The 27,263-nt window shown below is 43.2% G+C and overlaps 2 protein-coding genes across 9 annotated transcripts in view; one reads left to right on the top strand and one right to left on the bottom strand.

Annotated features, from left to right (window-relative positions):
• The first annotated feature begins 333 nt into the window (after window positions 1–333).
• On the top strand, window positions 334–5,202 carry ric3a (RIC3 acetylcholine receptor chaperone a). Of its 7 annotated transcripts, none has more exons than XM_014176007.3 (7): window positions 334–760; window positions 1,350–1,585; window positions 1,793–1,877; window positions 2,694–2,784; window positions 3,074–3,154; window positions 3,639–3,796; window positions 4,025–5,202. In XM_014176007.3, exons 1-7 carry the CDS (start codon window positions 643–645, stop codon window positions 4,669–4,671), a joined length of 1,416 nt encoding a protein of 471 aa, XP_014031482.1. In that variant the 5' UTR covers window positions 334–642; the 3' UTR covers window positions 4,672–5,202. The 7 variants fall into 7 exon arrangements, with proteins under 7 accessions (XP_014031482.1, XP_014031483.1, XP_014031480.1 ...); XM_014176008.3 differs by having other exon boundaries at window positions 2,691–2,784; window positions 3,642–3,796; XM_014176005.3 differs by having other exon boundaries at window positions 2,691–2,784.
• A 190-nt stretch (window positions 5,203–5,392) lies between these two features.
• Window positions 5,393–27,263, bottom strand: part of LOC106587536 (tubby protein homolog) — a 127,977-nt gene continuing 106,106 nt past the window's right edge. For both annotated transcript variants that reach the window (XM_045708687.2, XM_014176002.3), the window contains exons 5-12: window positions 20,761–20,913; window positions 19,846–19,967; window positions 18,513–18,704; window positions 17,926–18,038; window positions 10,026–10,140; window positions 9,449–9,547; window positions 9,159–9,330; window positions 5,393–8,200 (exon numbers count right to left, since the gene is read on the bottom strand). In XM_045708687.2, the coding sequence (XP_045564643.1) occupies window positions 8,067–8,200; window positions 9,159–9,330; window positions 9,449–9,547; window positions 10,026–10,140; window positions 17,926–18,038; window positions 18,513–18,704; window positions 19,846–19,967; window positions 20,761–20,913 (1,100 nt within the window). In that variant the 3' untranslated portion in view covers window positions 5,393–8,066. The remainder of the gene's footprint in view (window positions 8,201–9,158; window positions 9,331–9,448; window positions 9,548–10,025; window positions 10,141–17,925; window positions 18,039–18,512; window positions 18,705–19,845; window positions 19,968–20,760; window positions 20,914–27,263) is intronic.

The following is a 27,263-nucleotide window of genomic DNA, read 5'->3' as shown; positions in this document are numbered from 1 at the left end:
ACCTGCACTGCCATCTGATGGATATCTTCAGAATTACACGGTACGGCCTATGTTGGACCGCGGATGATGACTCTCGTGGATGAGACTGCAAGCAGGACTTGCTAGATAGAATCCAGTATTTGTCAAATGAACGTCAAAAGTATATATTATTAGCATCTAACCCTTTTCCCAATCTTAACCTGCTGCGTAAATTCTCCTAACCTGCTACGAAATGTAATATCTGACGTCAATTTGACCAAAACTGGATGCCTTCTAGCCATGACTACTGTAAACTGCATCAAAATACACCAATCACAAAGCCAAAACAAAAACAGGTCACTTCCGTCGAGCTGTAAAATCAGGAAGGATGCAGGAGGTTTGGTGTTTCCAATAGTTACCACAGCAAGAGAGTCAAAATGGACTATATCGTAAAAATTCGCTTTTTGGGCTACATTTACGGTTAGGCGTAAGGTTAGCAGTGTGGTTAAGGTTAGGTTTAAAATCAGATTTTAAGAAGAAAAATTGTAGAAATGGGCGGGGTGTAGCCGTAATTATGACTTTGTGGTTGTGGTAACTAGTGACGATCAGAGGCTTAATGTTCAGCCAGAGATACTCCTTTCTCTACTTTCTCAAATATCTCTGGGACAGTTTATCTGTGACAAAATGTCGATGACTACTCTGCAGAAGGTTACTCTGATTTCCTGCTCTGTCCTCTGTGTTTCGTTATTCCTTCCCAAAATGCTTTTACCGAGAGGGAAGAAGGATGTAGGGCAGCCCGAGGGTAAGGCAGCTTATCACTGATCCGTTCTGTTGTTGTTGTGCAGCTCGGCTTTGATGCTTGGAAGATAATTCCATATTTTGCATATCGTTCTAGCCATCTGCAAACCTGCCAGCAAAGCTAGATAATGTATAATACGTAACTGCATGTAACTGTCGAATACAGCATTTCATATGTCTATGTTTTTTTACCAATAGCCTACAACTGCAAGTTATTATAGCCTACAATTTTGTTATCATCATCAGGGTGTATGCATATATTTAGTCTAGAAGGTTATCCTCTGTGTTCTACTCCTCATTGCCCTTGCCAGTTTTATGAACTCCCACACCACTCAAATAAAGTCATTGTAATTTGTCACGTCTTGTTTTTCCTGTTCTTCATTGTGACCATCTCTACATAATATATTATACTGTATCTTTCACCCCTATTATATCTATCAGAGGTATGCTGGGTTCAGTGTTGGTTTCAGTAAATGTATTAATCCACCATTCATATCAAACGTCTATACTGAGCAATATTCCACTTGCATAACATTGAACGCTGCAGGCTTCTTCTTAGTGTGTTGATCAGTGCTCTCTGCTCTCATTCCTAGTTGGTCCTGGGTATTATCCTCCCATGATGCATCGCCTACAGATGCCAGAGGAGGGCCTCGGACAGTGGATGGAGGGGAGTCATGACTCTGGGCCCCACAGCCCTGAGGTCTTGGCTAAAGTCAAAGGCATGGGCACACTTCAGATCCGAGGAGCCACTAAATCCAATCTGATCAGCCAGGCCATTCCCATCTACGGATTTGGAATCCTACTCTACATCCTCTTCATCATATTCAAGGTAAGCTGCACAATGTCCACCCTAGACTGGCTCAGTCAAATGGATAGACAAACTATTTAGAAGGGGTGTTATCATGCATGCAGGCAGGGATGTAGACTTTATTACAGTTTTTAACAGCATCCATGTAATACCTATACTAGCTAGGAGTCCAGTGCATCCAGTACATCACTAGGTTTGTATACCATAAATGCATTGTTGTATTCACAGATGACAACTAGGCCTAAAGGAAAAAGTACTAAACTGGTATGCCGATTTCCTACAATGTCATCTGAAGCTTGGCAGAAGAAGAGGAGTAAGTAGACCGCATCACATCATTAATAGCTAGGTCATTGTGAATGACACGATGATGTATATGATGTCTTTTATCTCATAGTGCAGTTGATAAGAGTCCTGACCTCCGTAACACACACCATTTAGGTTCTACATTCCGTGATGATTCACCCTGATGAAAGACTAATGCAGGATATAGCACACCCTGTGAGGAGAAATGTGTCATCTGACAAATGAGCTCCTCTCTAACAGTCACCTCTTTCATGACTTTGAGGGCTTATTTTCAATCAACTTCCTCATTGTTTCATTGTTTTGATCGTTCCATTTGTCAGGGCCCCTGAAGAATGTATCAGTAGTTCCAATTTATGCAACTCCATGATAAGGTAGATTAGGATCCTGTCCAATTCATAGGGAGCTTTGTTCCCTGCCTTTGTTAGACCTGGATTAGCAATGAGAAGTAATGTTGTTTCAGCCCAGCAGTGTCTAATACCAATTAACTGCATGTATTTTGGATCAGCACTAAGAGGTTTAGCTCCATTCATCAAATGAATGCCAAGGGGGTAGGGGTGGGGGACAATGTGACAGGGACAGCATAGAAATCTATTCATGTCCTTCTGTGTCAATGCCACTCTCACCTTCCATAATTAAGAAACATTGAGTCACAATGGTTGATTCAAATGAATAATGAGTATTGAATGTGTAGTACTGAACATGCAGAGTGAATGTTGAATCTCAAGGCTTTCTGCAACATTGGAAAGCAACTCTAGATATGGTGTGTGCGCGTGCATGCATGAGTTTGCTCTTTAAATCCCTGACTGCCATGTTTCCCTCCCAGCAGATGATGAGCTGGCCCAGCTTCAGGAGAAGCTGCTGGAGACAGAGAGGGTGATGGAGAGGATTGTCTCCAGAAGGAGCAGCACTCCTGACAGGTAAACGTCCCATATTTCCATTTACACACCACTTCTCACAGCCCAGATCTAAGAAGAGCCAAAGAAATGACTCCATTTCAGGGATAAATCAGGGTGGACGCCACATAAAAATGAAAGTGCAAATTCTTTAATTAACTCTCCCATATTCAGGTATTCCTTTGCTCATGTGCCATTTCATTTTTTTGGTCCGGATCCAACCGTTAAAACATGACAATCTTTATTGGTTCGCACCCTTACCCACCATGCAAGTGTATATTTTGTACTTCATGAAGATTGTACTTCATTGTAGATTTGATGCAACTCGAAGGAAAGCATGTACATGTAAAAGCCTCCTATTTTACACAGAGATTGGGGCCACCATCCATGGAAGGTGAATATTCGATCTCCAATAACAGATAACAATATTCACTCTGATCTTTCTTAATAAAGGGGTATATTAATCAATAACATGCAGTTAGTGTCTCTCTTCATTTTCACCCAATACTGGAGTAGATTTCCAATACTTTGAGACATATCTCCTTTCAGGATAAATCTCAGATATTAACTTCTCTCTATTACTAATTTCTGCATGCCATTTTTCACTTCTTCACAATAACTTCTTAATATTGCTCATCCTAGAGGCAGTGTTTAGCTATTCCATTAAAATGTGTTTGACATACCATTTGTAATCTGTGAAAGTGTTGCAGGAAGGCATAAAATGTTATCATGAGCAAAGTGGAAATGAATCATCTCCAGGCTATAGATAACGTTTGATCAGAATGAAAGCACTGTGGTATGAATGGGAGAAGGACCGCATTGGTATTAATTGAGGCCCCTTTTCTTTCCCCTCTCTGCTGCTCTCTGGTGGCATGTAGCAGGACTAGCAGCAAGGTTAGAAGAGCATCCAAGCAGGAGGAGAAGTTACTGCGGAAGCTGAGTAAGATCAGCCGGGTGATGCAGGAGGTACGACTGATGGAGGGGGCTACACCTGAGATGGAGGCTGAGATGGTGCCCTACACAGCTGACTGGGAGGGTATGTTAACACAACACAGCAGGCAGACTCCTCTCGGTCACTCACCATACAGAAAATAATATTCACATGAGGCTTTGAGTATTATTTACTGTACTTCTGTAGAACTATGACATACATTTTCCACTTAAGCTAAGTTAGCAAAATGTTGGACTGTCTGAGACAGTTGATATTATGATTGTCCCCTCTGGTAGAGTGTCCCTGTCATTCCATGTCTGTCTCTCTCTCCAGGCTACCCTGAGGAGACCTACCCCCAGTATGAGGAGCCCGGTGGCAGACGCAGCGGCAGTTATGACCCCATCACCATCCTGGAGGAGCCTGCTGCTGACTCAGAGATACCCACTGCTGAGGCCCTGGCTGAGGAGGTGGTGGATGAGGAGGAGGATGATGTAGAGGAGGAGGAGGAGGAGCTGCAGCTCTGGCTGCCCCCACCTCCTGAAGGAGAATTGGAAGAAAAGGGTAGTAGTCCCAGCAGAGTAAAAAAGCAAATCAGATTCAGCGACCACAAAGATGTGTTTCACTACCCTAAGCAGGATACGGTCTATGAATATAGGTATGAAGAGGTGAAAGAGGAGGAGGAAGAGGAGAAGGAAGAAGAGGATGAGGAAGGGGAGGAAGAGGAGGAGGAAGAGGAGCAAGTGGATGAGACAGAGGAAGAAGTAGGTGATGAAGAAGACCCACTGATGGAGGCCGAGGCTCTCAGTTTTAGTTGTGACGTCTGTAGTAATCCAGAGGCAGAAGCAGAAGAAGAGATGGAAGAAGAAGAGTACATTCTTCTGTCTCAGTCTGAAGAGACAGACAGCTTCACCCCACCAGATATGGCTGGGAAGCTGGGAGTTGGGAGTTTTCTCAGGATGAGGAACAGGAGAGAGACATAGTGGGCAGAGTCAATAAGGAAACTAACTCATCCTAAACTAGCCTCCCTAGCCCTTTGACCTTACTGAATGTTTTGAATATTCCCAAGAATGTACCTCTCCTTATGCAAATCCCTGTTTTCTATCCTGTCTCCTTGCGTCCCAAGACAAGATGCTGCTCACTGGGTGAATTTTGTGATCCTAACTAGACTACCTAATACCCTAATATTCATGCTGCTTTAAAGGAAACCATTTACCTACAATTCACCATGTCCTTTGATGACAGACAAACTATCTGACTCTAACCTTATTCCAATATGTCAGTCAAGCATTGTAGAGACCCTGGTATCCTCTGGGATAGATTGTAAACAGAGAGAGCAGGGACCCACATGAATGATCTACCTCTGTTTACTCATTTAAGTCCAGCTTTTGTATCTCAAATCTATTAAAAGTGGACATTCTATTAAAAGGTAATATCATTTTTTTAAATAAAAATTCAAACCAGCAACTATTAAGGCCAGAATGTATTCGTAATAAAAAATGAATTGTCCATGAGTTGGATCTGAGTCTCCTGTTTTCCTGTTGAATACACTGTACCAACAAACCACTGTCATCGGACACTGTCCACTGTCCTAGCTGTCTTGTCCTTCTATGACCATATCATCACTTCATACACATCTCAGGGGTTCAGTCAGAGTATACATAGTGATGTGGGTGCATGTGACTTGTTTGACTAAATGACAGGTTTGACTCATTGGAGTTTTATTTTTTTCATAATCAGAACTGTGTTTACAAACACTGTATATTGAACAATGTACACATTTTACATTACAGTGAACCAGTACTATACACACTCATGGAATGAAAGGGCCTTATTTCTTGGACACAAAGAAACTTGATATGAAAAGCACAGTATTTTTTTCTGCAAGGATCTCAGCAGTTTGCCTAAAAATTCAGAAGAGTTAGAACACATTACTAATAAACAGGAATATCATGGTTGATTAAAGTAGACCCTTTTTCACAACTTGCATTGAGCTGCCTCATCAGAGATTGTTGTTTGCCTTCATTTTACACTTAATATCCATAAAATATAGTTTCATATATTTTGTGAAAGGTTTTTGCCTCTCAAGAAATGTGGACAGTGGCCAGGTGGTCATGTCGCAGCCTCCAGCACATTTCTACATTATCAGCATAGGTTTGAATACAGCCTACTGCCCTTTAACACAAACTCTCTATCTTTCCCCACTGTCATCCTCTCTATCTGTTCAATAAAGTCAGAAAAAATATATTTTTAAAAGAAGTGACTGTAAAGATATTTATTGAATAACTAAAAATATGGAGAATAAAAATCCTCTGGAATGCCAGATTCATAGAGAATGATATCAATATAGGATAACATGAGAGATTAGTATGTGTGTTAATACACGCAGGCCTGCTACTATCCTTGCCATATCTGAGGGGTTTGGTCTCTGATAATGTGTAAACTGATAATGTCAGATGAAGATATGAGTGCATCTGCAAACCACAATGCCCATGGTCTTGTGCCAATACAAGATTCTGTACATTATATTACTGAATATAATTTGTTAAGATTCCTGGGGACAAATTAGTAAATCATATTTTATTCAGGGAGTTGAGAATTTAATATAAAAAAAATCGGACTTTATTGACTTCCTAATCTGAAAATTACATAATCAGATATAACCAAATAGAAAAGGGACCAAATCCCGTCACCTCAATAAGTGTTTTTCTAGTAGAGGGTGGGAGAGGAAGCAGGCAGAACAAAGAAACCCAGGCTCAGACAGGTCAGGTGCATTACAAAGTCCCGTCCCAGAGAGAGAACATCTGATAAAGCATAAAATTAGATTTTTCTCTCCAAAGGCACAATATGTACAGCTATTTCACATACACTGTAAACGTCGTTAAAGTGCACCATCCTATACATTCTCATACTTGATAGTGTGATATGATGTTTTACAAGATGCACAGACTGTGTGTCATGCCCTTGACTTGACCTGGTCTGTTCATGTCCAATTGACTAACTATCTGTTTTTATCCTGTGTGTAGGTATGACAGATATTCCCTTCAATCATGTTGTGTGCTTCAGGCTCAAAAACAAAAATTCAATGACTGTAAACTAAGGATATTGACACACTTAATTAAGAACAACATACAGGTAACTGCCAGAATAAAGAAAACACTTGAGTAAATTAGGGATACAAAGTATATTGAAAGCAGGTGCTTCCATACAGGTGTGGTTCCTCAGTTAATTAAGCAATTAACATCCCATCATTCTTAGGGTCATGTATAAAATGCCCAGTTACCCATTATTTTGGCTACCATGGCTAGAAGAAGAGATCTCAGTTTATCTGAAAGAGTGATCTACAAGGAACATAGGGGGTTTAAAGGATGTGTGTCTCAGTCACCAGATCTCAACCCAATTGAACACTTATGGGAGATTCTGGAGTGGCGCCTGAGACAGCGTTTTCCACCACCATCAACAAAACACCGAATTATGGAATTTCTCGTGGAAGAATGGTGTCGCATCCCTCCAATATAGTTCCAGATACTTGTAGAATCTATATAAAGGTGATTTGAAGCTGTTCTGGCTCGTGGTGACCCAACCCCTTATTAAGACACTTCATGTTGGTGTTTCCTTTATTTTGGCAGTTACCTGTGTTGTGGATATGTATAAATACATAACAATATAAACACATACATGGATGTGAATGTTATGTGATGTTCAAATGAGTAATGTTAGTGACAGTTATGAAGTTAAAGTGTTATTTGTTAGGAGCTTTATCTTGAATTACGTTTTCAATCTTGAATGAGTCCTAATTTGTAACCTAATGGTTTCCAGTCCAATATTGAATAAGTTAAAGGTGGCATGTGGGGGTTAATTACTACGATGAAACTCCTTCAACTAATTCAACATGACGATGAACTGTTGTTCATTTTTTTTTGCAATAAATGTTATTCATTGAAAAGTAATTAATGATTAAATAAATGTTAGAATTCCAAAACGGATACATAAAGTAACAGGATTCATTGTTACATGTTTAACTTAAACCATGATCTATTAAAATGAGCCTTAAGATGCAAGAGTGGATTGGTCTTTGTGCTTGTCTTGTCCACTGATTGACATATCCTTATCCAGAATAGAGACTGGAAGGGTTCCTAAGGAGCACCAGAACACATACACACACTCACAGACACTCTTGCGGACAGTTTGTGCCTCCACACCATCCTCGGCTTAAGCAAATTCCAGGGGGGATTCTTGGACAGTGTTGGGTCCCCATGGTGACCCGGGATTAACTGCAGCCCTTGGTGAGGGGACTGATGGACTAATGGAGGCCCATGAGTAGGCCTTCAGTTAGGGGCAGGTAGCTCCTCAGGGGGGAAAGGGGAGAGGGTGGCTGCTACTCACAGGCCAGCTTGCTGTCAAAGCTGGAGAGGGCAATGGCGAAGGCTTGGAGGGCACACATAGGGTAGTTGTAGTCCATAGTGAATACATCCTCCGCAACCCGCCCAAACTGCATCACAATGTAGTCCGCTAAAGGGGTGAGGACGAAACAGAAAACGAAGAAGTGATAACTTGATAAATGTGGGGTTTTAGTTACATAAAACAATATAAACTATCATTACTCAAATAAAAGTTTATTTGATTTATTTGACGTACACAGATTAGCAGATGTTAAAGCAGGTGCAGACCTTAAAAATATCACTTTAAAAGAAGGGAGTGAAAAGATATTTCTTGAATAAGTAAAAATATGGAGAATAAAAACCCTCCGGTATGCCAGATTCAGAGAATGACATAAATATAGGAAAAGATGAGAGATTAGTGTGTGTGTTAATACATACAGGCCTGCTGTTATCCTTGTACTGTGCTCTGTACTTTGTCTGCATACCAAATGGCACCCTATTCCCTATATCAGGGATGGGCAACTTCGATGGGGGTGGGGGCCACAAAATAGATAATTTTTACATTTTATCGTTCATTTAGTGCAATTCTACACATTGCCATTGGCTGTAGAAAAAGTGTTCGTTTTAAAGCAAGTTTGCTGCAATTCTACATATTTTGCCATGGGGCAGAGAGGAAAATGAGCCGTTTTACATATAATTTCCTGCAATTTTACACAGTTTGCCATAGGGTGGAGAGAAATGTTTGAAGTTTTTAATATGATATCTGAGTGAGACTGACTAACAAAATCAACTAACTTAGCAATCAAAAAAAAATGTTGACATGGGCTAATTGACTGACTATCAGTGACTGACATAAGAAGAGAAAAACTGCTGATGCACAACCACACTTCAAAATGACACCTTGTGTATTCTACTATTCTAACCTGCAACAGTAAGTTGAGACCCCGACTGATCAGAGGGCCGTCAAAAGGGGGGCCGCGCCGCTGGTTGCCCATCCCTGCCCTATATAGTGCACCAATTTTTCATCAGTAGGAAATAAGATGCACAAAGTATTTGACATGGAGGCAGTAAGAATCTGGAGAGCTCACGGTCATTGTCGTGGATGATCTGGAAATTCTTGACTGAGGCCTGAGTGACTCTGCCGTGGAAGTTGAGAACGTAGGACTGTGTGTCGTCGTTCCACACGGGGGTCTTGTTGTGAAGCTCGATCACGCTCTCTGTGCTCTTGTTCTGCCACCGCGCCAGTAAAGACTCATGGTCCTGAGTGGCGAGGATAAGTCACAGACAGGTGAACCATTACTCAAGGCAACCAACTGAAACCACAGCACCAGTCCCTAACATACTCTTCCTACATTGAGGAATATTTTTGTTGACTTACATTCCGTGGGCAGATGGCGACTCTCTCATGGTCCATGTTCATTCCAGGAATGATGACACTCATTTTACGAGGTCCTTTGAACCCTAAAACATTGGTTTCCTGAAAAATAAGTATAGTGGACTTATATTGTGGTCCAGTCTGTCAACCATAGTATGAGTCCTCGTTGATAATGTATCAGGTCAAAACCGTTGCCATTTAAATTGTGAGCACTAGGTGTCCCCATGTTGCAACACTAATGCTCTGTGGCTTTGCCTACTAACCCCATGATATTGTATGGATTCATCCAGGTTTGCCTCTTATCTTTTATTTTCTATTATTTGTGTGTCTGACACACCGATGTCTCCCCAGATGAAGGCACTGTTATTAAGGGGCTACGGGGGCTGGTTCCTAATGCCTGAGAGTAGTGCTCTGTGTGCGGTCTCTGTATGTATTTGACCTTGCTTGCCTCTCCTCTCTTATTTGTGTCTGACACGTCCATGTCTCCCCCAGACTAAGGCAACGCTAATTAGCTATGGGCCTGAGAGTAGCTTAATGTTTGCCTGTTTGTATCTGGGTAATAGACAACAGGAGGACTCACATAGCAGACAGCTGCCAGCTCCTGCCGCAGGTTAGTAGCCTCTAGGCTGGAGGTTGTCTTCCCAGGGTTCTGTCCACTGTCATACACTGTAAATTTGGTCCCCATGAGGTTGGACCTGCAGAGAAGAGAAAACAAACTGAGGATTACTGAGGGACTGGGAGAGTATGCCATGCCATACTAAAGGGACAAGGAGCCATTGAGACAGATGAAGGCAGTGGCCATTATCCCTAATCAGCCACCTCCTGGAGCCCATCCTTCCATCATACATTTACATTACATTTATGTCATTTAGCAGACGCTCTTATCCAGAGCGACTTACAAATTGGTGCATTCACCTTATGATATCCAGTGGAACAACCACTTTACAATAGTACATCTATATATTCTTTTTGGGGGGGGGTAGAAGGATTACTTTATCCTATCCCAGGTATTCCTTAAAGAGGTGGGGTTTCAGGTGTCTCCGGAAGGTGGTGATTGACTCCGCTGTCCTGGCGTTGTGATGGATCTTGTTCCACCATTGGGGTGCCAGAGCAGCGAACAGTTTTGACTGGGCTGGGCGGGAACTGTGCTTCCGCAGAAGTAGGGAGGCGAGCAGGCCAGAGGTGGATGAACGCAGTGCCCTTCTTTGGGTGTAGGGACTGATCAGAGCCTGAAGGTACGGAGGTGCCGTTCCCCTCACAGCTCCGTAGGCAAGCACCATGGTCTTGTAGGAGATGCGATCTTCAACTGGAAGCCAGTGGAGTGTGCGGAGGAGCGGGGTGACGTGCGAGAACTTGGGAAAGTTGAACACCAGATGGGCTGCGGCGTTCTGGATGAGTTGTAAGGGTTTAATGGCACAGGCAGGGAGCCCCGCCAGCAGCGAGTTGCAGTAATCCAGACGGGAGATGACAAGTGCCTGGATTAGGACCTGCGCCGCTTCCTGTGTAAGGCAGGGTCATACTCTGCGAATGTTGTAGAGCATGAACCTACAGGATCGGGTCACCGCCTTGATGTCAGCTGAGAACGACAGGGTGTTGTCCAGGGTCATGCAAAGACTCTTAGCACTCTGGGAGGAGGACACAATGGAGTTGTCAACCGTGATGGCGAGATCATGGAATGGGCAGTCCTTCCCCGGGAGGAAGAGCAGCTCCGTCTTGCCGAGGTTCAGCTTGAGGTGGTGATCCGTCATCCACACTGATATGTCTGCCAGACATGCAGAGATGCGATTTGCCACCTGGTTATCAGAAGGGGGAAAGGAGAAGATTAATCGGGTGTCATCTGCGTAGCAATGATAGGAGAGACCATGTGAGGATATGACAGAGCCAAGTGACTTGGTGTATAGCGAGAATAGGAGAGGGCCTAGAACTGAGCCCTGGGGGACACCAGTGGTGAGAGCACGTGGTGCGGAGACGGATTCTCGCCACGCCACCTGGTAGGAGTGACCTGTCAGGTAGGACGCAATCCAAGAGTGAGCCGCGCCGGAGATGCCCAACTCGGAGAGGGTTGAGAGGAGGATCTGATGGTTCACAGTATCAAAGGCAGCAGATAGGTCTAGAAGGATGAGAGGAGAGGAGAGAGAGTTAGCTTTAGCAGTGCGGAGAGCCTCCGTGACACAGAGAAGAGCGGTCTCAGTTGAATGGCCAGTCTTGAAACCTGACTGATTTGGATCAAGAAGGTCATTCTGAGAGAGATAGCAAGAGAGCTGGCCAAGGACGGCACGCTCAAGAGTTTTGGAGAGAAAAGAAAGAAGGGATACTGGTCTGTAGTTGTTGACATCGGAGGGATCGAGTGTAGGTCTTTTGAGAAGGGGTGCAACTCTCGCTCTCGAAGATGGGACGTAGCCAGCGGTCAAGGATGAGTTGATGAGCGAGGTGAGGTAGGGGAGAAGGTCTCCGGAAATGGTCTGGAGAAGAGAGGAGGGGATAGGGTCAAGCGGGCAGGTTGTTGGGTGGCCGGCCTTTACAAGTCGCAAGATTTCATCTGGAGAGAGGGGAGAAAGAGGTTAAAGCATAGGGTAGGGCAACGTGAGCAGGACCAGCGGTGTCGTTTGACTTAACAAACGAGGATCGAATGTCGTCAACGTTTTTTTCAAAATGGTTGATGAAGTCATCCGCAGAGAGGGAGGGGGGGGGGGGAGGGGGAGGAGGATTCAGGAGGGAGGAGAAGGTGGCAAAGAGCTTCCTAGGGTAAGAGGCAGATGCTTGGAATTTAGAGTGGTAGGAAGTGGCTTTAGCAGCAGAAACAGAGGAAGAAAATGTAGAGAGGAGGGAGTGAAAAGATGCCAGGTCCGCAGGGAGGCTAGTTTTCCTCCATTTCCGCTCGGCTGCCCGGAGCCCTGTTCTGTGAGCTCGCAATGAGTCGTCAAGCCACGGAGCAGGAGGGGAGGACCGAGCCGGCCGGGAGGATAGGGGACATAGAGAGTCAAAGGATGCAGAAAGGGAGGAGAGGAGGGTTGAGGAAGCAGAATCAGGAGATTGGTTGGAGAAGGATTGAGCAGAGGGAAGAGATGATAGGATGGAAGAGGAGAGAGTAGCAGGAGAGAGAGAGCGATGGTTGCGACGGCGCAATACCATCTGAGTAGGGGCAGAGTGAGTAGTGTTGGAGGAGAGCGAGAGGGAAAAGGATACAAGGTAGTGGTCGGAGACTTGGAGGGGAGTTGCAGTGAGATTAGTAGAAGAACAGCATCTAGTAAAGATGAGGTCAAGCATATTGCCTGCCTTGTGAGTAGGGGGTGACGGTGAGAGGGTGAGGTCAAAAGAGGAGAGGAGACAATGAGCAGGAAAAAGGCTCTGCTAATCAACCTTAAGAAAACAATACATTTTTATCCAGGCCATGATGCGCAATCAATGTAAATGGTTTACATCATCATCATCATTGTCTTTAATGACTCAACCGTTTACCAGTCAGTCATTCAAAAGTCACCATCTCATTATTTCAAATTACAATTAGTATTTATCATATCTTACAGTACATGCAATCATGGTATTTATACTATTGCCATAGTAAATTGAATTTATGAATTAAAACAGCATTATTTCGTTATTAGCTGTCAAAATAAATAATTGTATGGCTATAAACAGTTGGAGAGGGTTAGATAAGACGTCTGCACAGCTAGGTTGAATAATGGCTCATATCTCTGTTAATCCCTTTACCTCAATCACAACTGGAGCCCCTAATGGCGGATTGGACGGCTCTTAAAGGTCAATTGAAAAGTCAGGAGCTCATTTGTGAGGCTTGTCCATGACTCTCACAAGTGGCAGGTGAAAGGTCAGCTGCTCATCTCAATCCAGCTCTCCATCAGTCAAGTGTTACTGTGATGGTAGAGGCGTGAGGAGTGAGAGGGACGAGAGGCGTGGAGGGGAGGGTAGCCTATCGACCAGCAGAAGCAGCCAGTACACCAGATTAATGAAGAGCGTGGCCAGGCCATGTTTGATTAGACTACCTGGGGGGCTCTCTCTGTGGAGCCACTGTGCTGTGGCAGAGCTGATGCTATCTCTGAGGAGCGCTTATGTCACTGCCTGCCTGGAAATCAAAGCCTGGAGCCCCGGCACAATTCTATACTAACACAGACAGTGAGCAGGCCCAGACAATATGTGACTGGTTACAGGATCGGCAGCGTTTGAGGCTAGTTCCTACTTCACAGCAGGGCCGTTTTAATATATTTGTTGATTTTTTTTGCACAAAAGCCTTCTTGAACATGTGACCTTTCATGTGCCTTAATCACAAACTTGTACGGGATCCGTAAATATGAATAAAATGTTTGATTATGGAGAAAGCCCTGAGCTATATAAAATGTGTTCTTAACTGACTTGCCTAGTTAAATAAAGGTTAAATAAAAAAATAAGAAATAAGAATGACAGGATCCTTCCTTGCTAGCCATGATTGGTTGAGATAACGGAGGGTCAACCATGCTGACGGTTGCTGGCCATGAGTTTACATGAATTCTGTGAAAAGAGATGGGTGGGGCTAAGTCTTAAGAGCGTGTGAACGATCCTGAATGGGCATAAAAAGAGCTCATTAGAAAAAAAATCTGTTAAATTTAACATAAGCCCCCACAGTGAAATCTCGTCACAGAAAGTACGTATTCATACCCCTTTACTTACTCCATATTTTGTTGTGTTTTTTCTCTTTCTCACTCATCTACACACAATACCCCATGATGTCAAAGTAAAAATGTTTTCAGATTTTTTTTGCAAATGTTTTGAAAATAAAATACAGAAATATCTAATTTACATAAGTATTCACACCACTGAATCAATACATGTTAGAATCACCTTTGGCAGTGACTACAGCTGTGAGTCTTTCTGGGTAAGTCTCTATGAGCTTTGCACACTTGGATTATACAATATTTGCACATAAAAAAAAATCTTCAAGCTAAAGTTGGTTGTTAATCATTGCTAAACAGCCATTTTCAAGTCTTGCCACATTTTCAAGTCTTGCCACTGAGTAACTACGCCACTCAGGAACATTCAATGTTGTCTTGGTAAGCAACACCGGTGTATATTTGGCCTTGTGTTTTAGGTTATTGTCCTGCTGAAAGGTGAATTTGTCTCCCGGTGTCTGTTGGAAAGCAGAGTAAAAGGATTTTGCCTGAGCTTAGCTCTATTCCACTTATTTTTATCCCCAAAAACTCCCTAGTCCTTGTCGATGACAAGCATACCGATAAAATGATTCAGTCACCACCATGCTTGAAAATATGAAGAGTGGTACTCAGTGATGTGTTGTGTTGGACTTGCCCCAAACATAACGCTTTGTATTCAGGACATAAAGTACATTTCTTTGCCAATTTTCTTGTTTTACTTTAGTTCTTTAGTGCAAACAGGATGCATGTTTTGGAATATTTTTATTCTGTACAGGCTTCCTTCTTTTCACTCTGTCATTTAGGTTAGTATTGTCGGGTAACTACAATGTTGTTGATCCATCCTGAGTTCTCCTATCACAACCATTAATCTCTGTAACTGTTTTAAACTCACCATTGGCCTCATGGTGAAATACCTGTGCGGTTTCCTTCTTCTCCGGCAACTGAGTTAGGAAGGAGGCATGTATCTTTGTAGTGACTCAGTGTATTGATACACCATCCAAAGCGTAATTAATAACTCACCAGGCTCAAAAGGATATGTCTGCTTTATACCCATCTTTTTCCCATCTACCAATAGGTGCCCTTCTTTGCAAGGCATTGGAAAACCTCCCTGGTCTTTGTGGTTGAATCTGTGTTTGAAAATCACTGCTCAACTGCTTACAGATAATTGTATGTGTGAGGTACAGGTATGAGGTAGTTATTCGAAAATCATGTTAAACACAAAAGTTGCACACAAAGCGACTCCATGCAACTTATTATATGACTTGTTAAGCAAATATTTACCCCTGAAGTTATTTAAGCTTGCCATAACAAACGGGTTGAATACATTTCAGCTTTTCATTTTTTATAAATTTGTTAAAAACTCTAAAAACATAGGGTATTGTGTGTAGGCCAGTGACACAAAATCTCAATTTAATCATTTTTAACACAACAAAATATTGAAATACTTTATGTGAACACTTTCTGAAGGCACTGTATGTATGTGCACACAGCATGCACGCACACGCACACGCACACACACACACACACACACACACACACACACACACACACACACACACACACACACACACACACACACACACACACACACACACACACACACACACACACAAAGCTGATAAATCAAAACAATGTACAGTGCCTTGCAAAAGTATTCACCCCCTTGGCGTTTTCCTATTTTGTTGCATTACAACCTGTTATTTAAATGGATTTTTATTTGGATTTCATGTAATGGACATACACAAAATAGTCAAAATTGGTGAAGTGAAATGAAAAAAAGAACTTGTTTAAAAGAATTATAAAAACGGAAATGTGGCGCATGCATATGTATTCACCCCCTTTGCTAGGAAGCCCCTAAATAAGATCTGGTGCAACCAATTACCTTCAGAAGTCACACAATTAGTTAAATAAAGTCCACCTGTGTGCAATCTAAGTGTCACATGATCTGTCACATTATCTCAGTATATATATATCTGTTCTGAAAGGCTCCAGAGTCTGCAACACCACTAAACAAGGGGCGCCACCAAGCAAGTGGCACCATGAAGACCAAGGAGCTCTCCAAACAGGTCAGGGACAAAGTTGTGGAGAAGTACAGATCAGGGTTGGGTTATAAAAAAATATCTGAAACTTTGAACATCCCACGGAGCACCATTAAATCCATTATTCAAAAATTGAAAGAATATGGCACCACAACAAACCTGCCAAGAGAGGGCCGCCCACCAAAACTCACGGACCAGCCAAGGAGGGCATTAATCAGAGAGGCAACAAAGAGACCAACGATAACCCTGAAGGAGCTGCAAAGCTCCACAGCGGAGATTGGAGTATCTGTCCATAGAACCACTTTAAGCCGTACACTCCACAGAGCTGGACTTTACAGAAGAGTGGTCAGAAAAATATAAGCAATCATGTTTGGTGTTCGCCAAAAGGCATGTGGGAGACTCCCCAAACATATGGAAGAAGGTACTCTGGTCAGATGAGTCTAAAATTGAGATTTTTAGCTATCAAGGAAAACGCCGTCTGGTGCAAACCCAACACCTTTCATCACCCCGAGAACACTATCCCCACAGTGAAGCATGGTGGTGGCAGCATCATGCTGTGGGGATGTTTTTCATCGGCAGGGACTGGGAAACTGGTCAGAATTGATGGAATGATGGATGGCACTAAATACAGGGAAATTCTTGAGGGAAACCTGTTTCAGTCTTCCAGAGATTTGAGACTGGGACGGAGGTTCACCTTCCAGCAGGACAATGACCCTAAGTATACTGCTAAAGCAACACTCGAGTGGTTTAAGGGGAAACATTTAAATGTCTTGGAATGGCCTAGTCAAAGCTCAGACCTCAATCCAATTGAGAATATGTGGTATGACTTAAAGATTGCTGTACACCAGCAGGAACCCATCCAACTTGAAGGAGCTGGAGCAGTTTTGCCTTGAAGAATGGGCAAAAAACCCAGTGGCTAGATGTGCCAAGCTTAGAGAGACATACCCCAAGAGACTTGCAGCTGTAATTGCTGCAAAAGGTGGCTCTACAAAGTATTCACTTTGGGGGGGGGGGGGGGATAGTTATGCACGCTCAAGTTTTCTGTTTTTTTGGTCTTATTTCTTGTTTGTCTCACAAAACATATTTTGCATCTTCAAAGTGATAGGCATGTTGTGTAAATCAAATGATACAAACCCTCCCAAAATCCATTTTAATTATAGGTTGTAAGGCAGCAAAATAGAAAAATTGCCAAGGGGGGTGAATACTTTCGCAAGCCACTGTAGACATACTGTAGTCAGTGCAGACCCACCCACACATCCTTATAGGAAGTGTCTGCCAGGGTGTGTAGGCTGCAGCAGTGCCCCTCTCCCCTCTTCAGGGTGCCCAATGGGTCTCTCTGTCCTTGTTTTAATCAACCCTGGCCCCCTGGCTGCCAACACGCAGGTGTTGCTTCCTCATCCCAACAATGAGCGCTCAAACGGAAGTAATGAATCCAATTACTTTGTCTTCTCCAAGAGAGCAGCCAGGTGTGGGCCTGCATAGCCCCCAATTCATTACAGCATATATCAAACAGCACATTCATTCAGCTAATCCAAAAAGGCAAACGTCCTTCATGCATAATATATTTAAGGTTAGAGAATGCCATGGAGTTGACAAATAAGTATGAGCGTGCACTCAGTAGCTTGCTCTACTCTACATTGTTGTGATACCTCTGCCCATAGACCTACAGTCTGAAAGAGAAACAACCATCTTCCACAGCTTCTTGGAAGGTAATCTGGATTTCTCATAACGATGGGCTCTTTATTGTGAAAATGGCAGCTGCAGCCCCGTGGTCAGAAGAAACAGCAGCAGACTCACTCACCTCAGCTTCCCGATGAAACTCTCCCCCCCTCGAGACAGATCAGTGGGATCGATGGAGATGAGGTAATTAGATGTTTTGCTCTTCTTTCTCTTCCTTCCAGCTAACAGGAACACCTATGGCAAGAACAAATCCAATTAGCAAAGCAACATCATCAGAAACAACACCATCATCAATAAGCCCTGGGACATGAGCCTGCAACACCTAAATTAGCCTCATCTAACCAGCTCCACTAAACAATCAAATCATGGACTCCTTTCTCAGCCTGTCACAGATGATTGGTCGTGCTAATTCATAGTATAGTTTTTGTAGTTTTTGTTCATAGGCAGAGGGCCAAGTACTGTTAGGATGGATGGTGGCCCTAAAGCAGTGCTGTTCAAATCTGGTCCTGGAGGGCAGAAAAACGTATGTTTTTTGTTTTGCACTCACCTGGTGTCCTAGGACTATAATCAGTCCCTTAGTAGAAGGAGAGGATGAAAAGCAGTAGTTTTTTGGCCATCCAGGACCGACATTGAACAGCCCTGCCCTAAAGGGTCACACTTTGCGTCCTGTCAGTGTGGTAAGTATTTATCCTTCTGCTCCACACTCACCTTCTTCCCATCCTCCCTCTCCAGGTGGAGGTAGTAGGTAGGGTACATGCCTCGGTCCATGCCCTTCTTGTCTCTGGTGATCCTGCACTTCACCGTGATCCCCTGAGGGGCTGGTCTCAAGGTGAACTCCTCCAGGTCATCCACGTCGATGGCAGGCTCACTGACGGGAGGGGTGGACGCTGAGGCTGCCTCCTGACGGACAGAGAGAGACAGCCCATCAGCCCACACCACGTTCAAAACATCAGATTACCGGACCTTCGGCTGTTCTGCTTCCCTTCCATTATAAAATGGTAATGGTTATTATAAAACATCCATTGGGGACTGAAACTACATTAGCACATTGTGTTTAAAACCATGAGGCTGTGTAGATGCCATCTGGGTTTCAACAGGGGGTTAGATCCACATGCAAGGACCAGGCAGCGAGGAGACATGATTAACAACCAAACTTATAGTAACAGACAGACTGTCTCAGCAGCTTGGTGACTTGGTCAGGTGCTCAGGGTAGCTTCTAATGTCACTCCTGATGTCAGGTGCCTCTCTAAAGCCCACAGTACACTAAGGAGTCACTTCCCCTCAACCTCCTCGAACCACAGGAGACTACACAGCCCACCGCCTCCTCTGACTAGCTCTACCTCTGAGTCAGACGGCAGGAGAGGAAAGAAACAGCAGAGAAAAATAGCCTGTTCTCACACCACATTTCCTGCGGGTTTAAAATATTCATACAAATAATAATCAGCAGTTATTTCGGCATATGAAAGATGATGACAAGTCAGAAATACCAGAGCTAACCTAAGACTTAGTAGCCTGCCATTTTGTGGACTGTCATTTGTCTTTTCAGGGGGGTATATTAAATAGCATTTCAAAACTGCCATGGGGCCAAAGTGCCAGGGTTTGTCATTTGCATGATAGAAAGCCATGCCAACCGGAATATTATATACAGCTACCAAAGAGTTCAGCAAGGACATGATTCAGAGAGGCAGTTTGATATACAAAAGTTCCCCTTTCCCCTCTCAGATGGATTCATGAGACTGCTTATGTTCTGAGATCAGGGGAAAAACTCCCATTTCCATTAGGTAAAACTATTCACATCAGAAGATGTCTGGGCTGCTTCCATGCATCAACAAACTACAGTTCAAATGACAATAATAAAGATACACAAGAGGAATAGGTTGATCATAATGTAGCCCAAAACACAAAACTGCTCCGTCGTCATTCCCCAAATGGACTGATGGCTGAGCCCCGCTGAGTAGATTAGTGCACACTGTGTGTAAAGTAAAAGCTCCATCCAAGAGTCAGGAATCAATAGATGACCACAGAGCATCAGATGGTGTACCTTGCAGGACTTCTTGCTGGTGGCAGAGCCTGGCCGTGTGTTACTGTTGAGCTGAGAGGAACTGGAACTGACTTCATCCTCGTCATCCTCCTCTTCGTCAAAGTTCATACTACTAGAAATACCTTCAAACAGAAAATACATAATGTAATGGCATTGTCGTGCTCCTAGTAATGCTGTTTGAATAATAACAGAACTGTAAATGCATGCTGCACCATACACAAAGCACTGTACACAAAGACACAACACACAGGAACATAGACACATACGCCTGTTCTGAAACATCAGTTCATGGAGAGGTTTGGATACACTACTGTAAGTCTAAAGGCAGGGTAGTGTTCTGGGTAGAGTCTGAATTGTATAAGGCTCTCTCTCCAACAGGGAAAGAACCATGAAAAGCTGCCAATACACACCTGTAGCGTGCTCACTAAAAGCATCACAACATAAGCCTCAGGTCATAGTATACCTGTTCCTTCCTGAATTGGTTGGTTGCCCATGACAATTTTAAAGAAAAATGTATCTGTCACTGTACAGTATGTTTTCAGCTATCAAAAGGTGGTGGAAACTGGAAACCTATTTACCAGGAGGGACAAAACAAGTGGAGTACTGTTGATGTTTTTAGTAAGGTGTTTGTTATTCATGATGTAATAAGCATGATGTTACTGTTTAGTTGGCTTAGATGTTATTGTTCAGTTGGCAAAGATCTCAGGGGAAAGGAGAGCTGTATTTGACAGGTCTTACTGTATAATAAATCCAAGGTCCTCACAATCTCATTCTCAGACCAATCACTGCATGATTGGAGAGGCCAAGTGCCAATCACTCTCTGACCTGTGTTTCAGACCAATCGAAGCCACAGAGGGACTGTACATGTACACAGATCAGGCTGGAGGCCATGGATAGGCCTATATGTATTGATACCTTTCTTAAGCATGGTGACCCTCAGGTCCTGCTTGCCCTGTGGCTGAGCACTGATCACAGCATCTCCCTCACTCCCCTCCTCCACGGCCCAGTGACCCACCGTCATGATCTGGATCTGGCCTTCTTCCTGGAAGGATGCCGGCCCATCGAGTCCTGCCACACCACCACACCCAACCAGCCCCATCAGGGTCAGACCTCCATAGTCGTACAGTAACAGTAGTAACACACATGCATTAGATCATGCACAAACATACTGTAATGTGTCAACACTCACACATAACATGCCTACATGCATGCAAACATGACATGGAGAATGAATGGAAATCTGTTGGAAAAAACTCAAACTACAGTATAAGTAAATGGAGTCTAGTAGATGACATTTGCCTGGGTAATAGGGGTCATGCAGTAAAATTCAGATTTGAAAGCCTTTGTGGGTTGATGTGGTATATTTTCGGCCTGACTCTTAAGACTTCCGCTGCTTCTTTGCCATTCAATTAGCCTGCGTAACAGGGCAGAACATGATGCCCCTGCTGCTACAGTCAGCTACTGACTCAGCCAATCAAGCACAAGATTACTAGTCCCTTTCACACGAATGGAGTGGTCGGGGGCCTCATTTATAAACCGTGCGTATGTACAAAATATACCCCAGAACATGCGTGTGCCAGTCTTCATGCAAAAGTTAACTTGACATGAGAATGTGGTCACCTTCCTGAAAACCTTAGACCATGTGTACGCACAGTTTCGAGTGGTTGAAGTATTGCTATTGCAAGCAGGCAAGTGGCCAAGTATTTTGTGCAACTGGGGATAAGATGGCCATGTTTGTCATATTTCTTCTATTCTTTTTAACGAGCGCCTTATAAACTGCTTATGTACCAAAAACCCTGTTGTTTTGACAAGTGGCAAATAATCATTCATATTGATTAGGGGAGAAATCAGCTTTGTGTGCACTGTTGAAACTAACACAACTCAAAAACCACATGGAAACTGGAAATAATTTTTACATCACTCGTTAAAGGTCAACCTGCTGATGAGAACCAGCTACATTTTGTAGTGATGCATTTTGCTTTGGGGGTGTGGCCAAAACAGAAAGAGAAACGCAACACTTATTTGTCAATCACTCATACTGATATCACATTAAAATCAGTAGAATGAGAGGGGGGAGTCGGGTTACACGTCCTGTTCAAACTAACCTTATAAAACAACACGGAATCTGTGAATAATATGTATATCACTGGTTAGAGGACAACTTGTAGAAGGCAGCCAGCTACATTTAGGATTGTTGCATTTTGTTGCAAGTGGGTCGCCAACGCGGAAAGACAAACAACATTATTTTGTTAATCAGTCATATCGATATCAATTTGAAATCAACAGAGCAGGGGCAAACGTTTGGAGTGTATGCACGGTTTAAACTAACACTATTCAAAGGCCACAATGAATCTGAGAATCATTTGTATACCACTGGTTAGAAGAGAATTTGCTGTAGATAGTCATCTAAATTCTAGAATGTCGGATGGAAGTTGTGAGGATGCCGAAACAGGGAAGGAAACAAATCAATTGCTTTGTTATTTAACTTCAACAAATCACGACCCACCATAGGATATCAACAGTGACAAGGGTTAGCTGTTATTTGAGTGATAAATCCATGTATTGGTGTGAGGCCAGTGACTTTTATACAGAGAGCATTTCAAATTTTGTCTGCCATTTGAGTTTGAAAATGACAGTAGAATTCGAAGTCTCAAGACCCCCAGTCTAACCTGAGGTAAAAAGGATGTGTAATTACCCTCAATTCGATGTGGTCGAAACGTGAGGTTGTTTAATGTAGTAACAGATACGGTCTTAGTACAGGAAATTAGCACAAATAATCAAAAATCTAATATGTAGCCTTGTCTCACAGCTAAATATGTCACAGAAACCTGTAAATGTACAGTTGAAGTCGGAAGTTTACATACACTTAGGTTGGAGTTAATAAAACTCGTTTTTCAACCACTCCACAAATTTCATGTTAACAAACTATAGTTTTGGCAAGTCGGTTAGGACATCTACTTTGTGCATGACACAAGTCATTTTTCCAACAATTGTTTACAGAAAGATTATTTCACTTATAATTCACTGTATCACAATTCCAGTGGGTCAGAAGTTTACATACACAAAGTTGACTGCGCCTTTAAACAGCTTGGAAAATTCCAGAAAATTATGTCATGGCTTTAGAAGCTTCTGATAGGCTAATTGACATCATTTGAGTCAATTGGAGATGTACCTGTGGATGTATTTCAAGGCATACCTTCAAACTCAGTGCCTCTTTGCTTGACATCATGGGAAAATCAAAAGGAATCAGCCAAGACCTCAGAAAAAAATATGTGGACCTCCACAAGTCTGGTCCATCCTTGCGAGCAATTTCCAAATGCCTGAAGGTACCACGTTCATCTGTACAAACAATAGTACGCAAGTATAACCACCATGGGACCAGGCAGCCATCATACCGCTCAGGAAGGCGACACGTTCTGTCTCCTAGAGATGAACGTACTTTGGTGCGAAAAGTACAAATCAATCCCAGAACAACAGCAAAGGACCTTGTGAAGATGCTGGAGGAAACAGGTACAAAAGTATCTATATCCACAGTAAAACAAGTCCTATATCGACATAACCTGAAAGGCCGCAAAGCAAGGAAGACGCCACTGCTCCAAAACCGCCATAAAAAAAGCCAGACTATGGTTTGCAACTGCACATGGGGACAAAGATGGTACTTTTTGGAGAAATGTCCACTGGTCTGATGAAACAAAAATATAACTTTTTGGCCATAATGACCATCATTATGTTTGGAGGAAAAAGGGGGAGGCTTGCAAGCCGAAGAACACCATCCCAACCGTGAAGCACAGGGGTGCAGCATCATGTTGTGGGAGTGCTTTGCTCCAGGAGGGACTGGTGCACTTCACAAAATAGATGGCATCATGAGGGAGGAAAATTATGTGGATATATTGAAGCAACATCTCAAGACATCAGTCAGGAAGTTAAAGCTTGGTCACAAATGGGTCTTCCAAATGGACAATGACCCCAAGCATACTTCCAAAGTTGTGGCAAAATGGCTTAAGGACAACAAAGTCAAGGTATTGCAGTGGCCATCACAAAGCCCTGACCTCAATCCTATAGAAAGTGTGTGCGAGCAAGGAGGCCTACAAACCTGACTCAGTTACACTAGCTCTGTCAGGAGGAATGGGCCAAAATTCACCCAACTTATTGTGGGAAGCTTGTGGAAGGCTACCCGAAACGTTTGACCCAAGTTAAACAATTTAAAGGCAATGCTACCAAATACTAATTGATGCTATGTAAACTTCTGACCCACTGGGAATGTGATGAAAGAAATAAAAGCTGAAAGAAATAATTCTCTCTACTATTATTCAGACATTTCACATTCTTAAAATAAATGTGGTGATCCTAACTGACCTAAGACAGGGAATTTTTACTAGGATTAAATGTCAGGAATTGTGAAAAACTAGGTTTAAATGCATTTGGCTAAGGTGTATGGCTAAGACTTCAACTGTATGTTAAACTGCAATCAAGATTAAAGACTAGTAAACTGAGGAACATTTTCTCTCTCGTGTCTCTCCGGCGCACAATGTCCATCTCTTAGCCTACCCACACCAGTGATAAACACACCACCACAATATGGGAGTGGTTCAATCCTATCAGATTTTGGAACCATTCCTATTGGACTCCTAAAGGATTCTATCCTATAGGATCCTACAGGATGGAACCCCCCCCCCCCCCAAAAAAACGATCATATTTTAGAACCCGTCCTATCGGATAAAATCCTCTAGGATAGGACCTATAGAATAAAATCCAATAGGGTAGATTCCAAAATGATTTTCTATTGGATAATAATATCTTTTTTAAAATTGGATTTGGGGGATTTTTGGACTGGGGTAGCCTTTTCAGAAATGACGCACAGATATTTAGTGTCAAATTTACACAACGGTTATAAATGAGGCCCCCTGGTCATTACTGCTTCAAAGCCACTGACATACTGTTTTTCCTCATCCTCTTCTGTCTCACCACCATAGCAGTGCAACAAGCGATTAAATGAGATGAGCCAGATGAAATCACGGCCGGTAAAACGCACATTCTGAAAGAGTGTTTTATTGCTCCCAACTGAATAAGTTACTGTCTTTTTAACACTGTGATTACACAAGAATTACTGCTGCTTTCAGAGGGAGATTGCAGCCCTTTGTTAGTGTGGTGTTAGCGACGAAGCTAACCCTCGTTTCAGAGAGCAGCTGAGTGTGTGTATGTGTGTGTGTGTGACGAGGTAAGCCATCATTCCGTAAGAAGAAAGGGGCCATATCGGTGTTGAATGACGTCGTGACTCTGGTCTGAATAATCACTAGCCCTAAGTGAATCACATTGGAGGACAAAACAATAACATTGAACAGATGAGTAAGGATTACAAAAGCATCCTGAGATGACTAACAGCCATGTTACCTACACTACCATTCAAAAGTTTGCGGTCACTTAGAAATGTCGCTGTTTTTGAAAGAAAAGCACATTTTGTGTTATTTTTAAAATATTGTCAAATTGATCAGAAATACAGTGTAGACATTGTTAATGTTGTAAATGACTATTGTAGCTGGAAACGGAAGATTTTTTTATAGAATATCTAATACCACAGTTGTCTACATCCCTCCACAAACCAACACCACTTTGGCACTCAACGAACTGTATGCTGCCATAAACAAACAAGAAACCACTCACCCAGAGACAGCGTTTCTGGTGGGCGGAGACTTTAACGCAGGGAGACAAAACAGTTCTACTTAGGGTTGCAAAATTCTGAAAACTTTCAGTAAATTCACTGTTTTTCCCCGAAATTCTTGTTGGAGGATTGTGGATTTCCTGCTTATTCCCTCCTGATTCCGGGAAACCTGAGCTACCGCTTACAAGGAATGGGACACATACATGGACGCATACAAGAAAGCCCGGTATGACCTCGGACGAGACATTGAACATGCAAAAGGACAATATAGGAGAATGGTGGAATTCTATTACACCGACTTCAACGCTTGTCGTATGTGGCAGGGCTTACAGACGATAACATATTACAAAGGGAAACCCAGTGAGATGCCCAGTGATGCAGAATGCCCAAACGAGCTAAATGCTTTTTATGCACACTTCGAAGAATACAACACTAAGTCTTGTGTGAAAATCCCAGTACTGAGTCGATGTGCAATAGTACAGGGTAATTGAGGTAAATGTACATATAGGTAGGGATAAAGGTACTAGGCAACAAGATAGATAATAAACAGTAGCAGCAGCGTTGTGATGAGTCAAAAGAGAGTGCAAAAAGGGTTCCAATCTCAATTACACTTCACAATGCCCTATCCTACCTGGACAAGAGGGAAAATAACTATGTGAGAATGCTGTTCATCGACTACAGCTCAGCGTTCAACATTATATTCCCCTCCAAGCTCATCACCAAGCTGGGAACCCTGGGACTGAACACCTCCATCTGCAACTGGATCCTGGAATTCCTGACGGGCCGGCCCCAGGTGGTGTGGGTAGGCAACAACACCTCCGCCACGTTGACCCTCAACACGGGGGCCCCTTAGGGGTGTGCACTTAGTCCCCTCCTATACTCCCTGTTCACCCTCGACTGCGTGGCCACGCACGACTCCAACACCATCATCAGGTTCGCTGACGACACAACGGTGATAGACCTAATCAGCCTACAGGGAGGTCAGACTTAGCAGTATGGTTCCAGAACAACAACCTCTCCTTCAACGTCAGTAAGACCAAGGAGCTGATCATGAACTACAGGACAGAGGTGAAAGCACACCCCCATCCACATCGACGAGGCTGTAATGTAGCAGGTTGAGAGCTTCATGTTCCTTGGCGTCCACATCACTAAGGACTTACCATGGTCCCACACACCCGCACATTTGTGAAGAGGGCATAACAATGCCTCTTCCCACTCAGGAAGCTAAAAAGATTTGGTATGGGCCCTCAGATCTTCAAGAAGTTCTATAGTTGCATCATCAAGAGCATCTTGACTGGCTGCATCACTGCTTGGTATGGCAAATGCACTGCCTTCGACCGCGAAGTGCTACAGAGGGTGGTGCTTATACCCCAGTACATCACTGGGGCTTAGCTCTCTGCCATCCAGGACCTCTATATCAGGCGGTGTGCGAGGAAAGCCCGAAAAATTGCCAAAGACTCCAGCTACCTTAGCCATAGACTGTTCACTCTGCCACCGTCTGGCAAACGGTACCAAAGCATCAGCTCTCAGACCAACAGGCTCTGAGACAACTTCTACCCCCAAGCCATAAGACTGCTAAATAGGCATAAGACTGCTAAATAGTTTATTAAATCGTTGCCCGGAATATCTGCTCTGACCCCATCCTGCACTGACTCTATGCACTCTCACATCTATGTACTGTATACACACTATATTCACGCTCACACACACTACACTGACACTCTCACACAAAACCCACACACATACACACACTTTTACA

Source organism: Salmo salar, chromosome 26, assembly GCF_965601325.2.
Source record: "Salmo salar chromosome 26, fSalSal1, whole genome shotgun sequence".
NCBI classification, from domain to species: domain Eukaryota; kingdom Metazoa; phylum Chordata; class Actinopteri; order Salmoniformes; family Salmonidae; genus Salmo; species Salmo salar.
Note: the sequence above shows the minus strand (reverse complement) of the source record. Positions and strands in the feature narration are given on the sequence as shown.